At 35.3% G+C, this 4,096-nt stretch overlaps 1 protein-coding gene across 1 annotated transcript; it reads right to left on the reverse strand.

Moving 5' to 3' along the window:
* Window positions 1-2,064: 2,064 nt before the first annotated feature.
* Window positions 2,065-3,436, reverse strand: LOC112504729. The gene has a single exon (XM_025108665.1). The coding sequence runs from the start codon at window positions 3,289-3,291 to the stop codon at window positions 2,182-2,184; it is 1,110 nt and encodes a 369-aa protein (XP_024964433.1). The 5' UTR covers window positions 3,292-3,436; the 3' UTR covers window positions 2,065-2,181.
* Window positions 3,437-4,096: the final 660 nt, after the last annotated feature.

Genomic DNA, 4,096 nt, shown 5'->3' on the forward strand with positions numbered 1-4,096 from the left:
ATCTATGATTAACACCCTCCACAATAAAAATGATTAATCAACCTCTCATAATTACAAAAAAATGAACAAAATGAAAAATTATGATTGGTTGAATACGGTTTGCACGGTTTGTACAAATTGAGTGGTTTGCATTTGATCGCTCCCCTGTATGTATATATATGTATGTATATATATATATATGTATGTATGTATAGAGAGAGAGAGAGAGAAAGAGGGGGGATCTCAAAAAAATTGAAAAATTAAGGGATAATCATTCATCTGGATAGTATGCACATGTACATACAAATAATTGAAGTTGTTTATTGGTTTTTATGCAGGTTTGCATGTTATGCACATGTGCATACCAGACAAATTGCTTACAAGTTTACTTGTATACATATGTGCATACTGTTCAGATAAACGATTATCAATGTATTTCTTTGTTTTTCATTTTTTACGGTTTTCCCCTGAACCTTACCCCATATATATATATATATATATATATATATATAGAGAGAGAGAGAGAGAGAGAGAGACTCCTTCAAAATGCAAACCATACGAATGTTACAAACTTAGAAACCAAGGGTATTTGCGTCTTTTTTCCATATTCATATTTTAGGAATAACATTGATTTTTTTTAAATTATTAATTCCATAAATATCGTTTACCATATGTAACCCTTTACGGATTTTTAAAAACAATTCATATTCTCTTTAAAAATTATGAATTTAATGGTTTTGATACATTTCACCAATTGGGTAGTCATTATTCATTAACATAAATTCTTTATTATTTAAAAGTTATCTAAATTATGGGAAATCAAACAAAAGTTATTCCACAATCTACATAAAAAAATATTTCACAACATTTACTTTTTCCGGTTGTATTCACATGCGAATAAGTCATCGTATTCACCCTGTTTCAATTTCTAGGTTGCATGCATATATAGATGCGTAATCATATTCAATGTCATTCACATGTTGGGTTGCATGCACATGTAAATAAATAATTGTATCACCTCTTCCAATTTTTCGGCTACATGCACAAATGAATAAGTCGTTATATTCATCGTTTTCAATTTTTGGGTGCATACACATGTAAATGTGTCATCATATTCAATGTTTTTCATGTTTAGAGTTCCATGCACATGTGGATGGATCATCATATCATCGTATTTCATGCTCCAAACTGCATACACATGTGAGTGCATCGTCATATTCGTCTTCATGTTCTGGGTTGTATGCAATATGTACATATGAATAAGTCGTCATGCTCATCATCTTCATTTTGTGGGTTGCATGCACATGTGCATAAAACCAATAAACACATAGTTTTAGAGATGTATAGTTAAATTTTAACCAAAAAATGTTTTCAATTACTTGTATGTACATATGGATATCGTACTATTAAACGGTTAATAAGTTATTCCTTAGTTTTGATTTTATTTTTCTAGAGGTTTTTCTACCAAAACACATTCTCTCTCTATATAATGAAGATATATGTTTTTATATACACAATGAGTAGTGAGTAGCAATCAATCACAAGTGGTCCACTCGAATTGTTCACGGGAAAAAAGTAGAGCTTTTGGCTTTATGTTTGACTCCTCGTGTGACCACGGAGGTTCAAATACGGTGATTCTACACTATCTATAAAGTAGGTGGTCGTTTTGAAATTAGTCGGCTCGCATAGCGGGTTGAATATCCAGGTTAATAAAAAAAAATTAATTACTTCCTTTGTTCTTAAAATAAGCGTGTCCATTATTATTTTAACTTGTCTCAAAGTCCTACTTTTTCCTTTTTTGAAGTACATGTAATATAAGGTTTGGTTTTGTTAGAATAGAAGTTATAGTGATAAAGGTAAAAAAGAATCTCCATCCTTGAATCAATTCTAATTAAAAATCATAACTAATACGGTGCACCAAGATGTACCGGATTAATTCGTGTGAGAAGCGCAAAAATAATCAAGGTTCCAGATATCTTCTTACGCTTTTTACCTTAACTTCTATTCTCACACGATCCTTTGTCATATAATATATACTATTATAGATGTAACAGGTTTAGTAAATTACTAAAATATCCATGTCAAATTAAAATCTTAAACACTTACATATTTTTTTTACCCACCAACCTTGCTGCTGTTCAATCCAGTCCTGTCCAGTTTTGTCTACGTATCAAATGCACCCTTCAAAGATCATGCATACGATTAGGAAGATGCAGCATCCGAATCTGACTCGAGCTTCCACCAAGCACGATTTCTATCCGTTTTAATTCCATGATCTTCCCCAAAACCTAAATTACTTGTATCCAAATCGTCAATCTGTTCGTCATCGTCAGAACACGAACTGTATAATCTCCTCTCCGTTTTATAATCATATGTCCATTCCAACCTTCTTAAAATATCGCGATCTTTCCACCGGCATACAACAGATACTGCTTCTTTCTTAGCCTTTCCCATGATGATCTCCTCCCACGAATAAGCAGCATCGGAAACCCGCTTAAGAGACCCACCATCGGCATCACCCACAACCACTGTTTTCAAGCATCGCAATCTTGCCTCTTTTAGAACCTCCACAAAATCGGAGTCATCTGAAACAAGAATCAAACACTCCATCTGCCGCTTATCCATCAGATCCACAATGTGGTTTTTTAACGCAATATCTGCAGCCTGTGGTTTATTTGAAACAGTACTAACCCAATATCCTGCTCGTTTTAACTCGTCTCCTAATCCATACCCAACTTTTGGAGTTAAAATATCTCTTGCAGCATTGCTATACTTTTCCATTTTCATGGAATACTTCCCCACTAATTTGACCCTCTGACTGCCCCTGGCTGATGCAATCTGGGCCACTCGTTTCATGTGTTCACGCTCGTGAATTTGATTGAAATGGTTGATAAGCCTCTCATTGTTATAGAACTTCCTACCACAGACACGACATATATATGGATCAGCTGGTTTAACAACACCCTTATTTTCAAGCTGATTTAATGCTTTCCTATCTTTCCTATGAACCCTAACTGCAGGAGGAATGTAATCAAAAGAACGTTGATTAGCATAAGCTATCTTGAACCGAACATCCCCAAATGATTCAGCAGCCTTTTTCAGCCTAATTGCAGCATCAAATGGAGGTATTGATCTCGGAGGTTTGTTGTCCAAGTCCCAGAAAACAGCCACAATGTTTCGACCACCACCATTAACTGAAGCAAATGCGTCTGGAATTTTGAGAGCTCGGTCCGTGTTGAAATGGTGATGTCTAATTATCTTAAAAACAGTTGTTATGGTTCGTTTAGTACAGAATTTGACCAAACTAACCATCGTCAACCTGCAAACCACATCAATTAGACATGGATTCAACCGTTCAACCGTGCTGCAACTCTAATTAGCTCATACATCCCATTTCAAAGAACGGAAGAAATAGATGATTTGAAACCGATAGTTCCATATAACATGAAACTGATATGAACATTATTACCAACTTTTAGCACCTGCGATAAATTAAGGCAGTTATCAATGTTTTCGAAGAAGAGTTTTACAGTCCACACAGTTTTGAATTTGAACAAGTTCGATAAGAATGTAGCTGATAAAATTGAGAACCCAGAAGCAGATATGACAGTTATATGATTCTCGAGTTTTAATTTAACACTATGCCAAGACTGAATTGAGTTCTCTATCTCTGAGACATAACATCAAACACCTGGTATTCATCAACAGCTATGCCAGGGTAGATTTGAGTAGTCTGAGATCTAAACCCATAGTTAAATTATTCAAATGCCCATTTTGCTTAAATCATTAATTGTTTGGTTTTTGGATCTTGCCAGAAGAAAAAAACCTGTCAGTGAAGTGGTGGGGATAACAGCAAGGCAGTAGAAATCTGATGGTGGATTGTCTTCTTCCCCTTGGTTGTGTACCCAACCCTAATGCTTCCAAGGTTGTTCAACTAACAGACGCCATCAGAGTTAACAAGCCAGGGCTAGATTCTCTCCATCATCTGCTGTCATTCACTTCATAGGCTTCCACGTTTCCTCTGCCTACTTTAACGACATAGTTGACAACTACGACTCCTCATTTGACGCCGGTGAGTCATGCAAATGGATCATCAGATTATGAAGTAGAGGAAAGG

The sequence above is a fragment of the Cynara cardunculus genome, unplaced genomic scaffold (assembly GCF_001531365.2).
Source record: "Cynara cardunculus var. scolymus isolate 2C unplaced genomic scaffold, CcrdV1 Un_Scaffold_6665, whole genome shotgun sequence".
Taxonomy (NCBI): domain Eukaryota; kingdom Viridiplantae; phylum Streptophyta; class Magnoliopsida; order Asterales; family Asteraceae; genus Cynara; species Cynara cardunculus.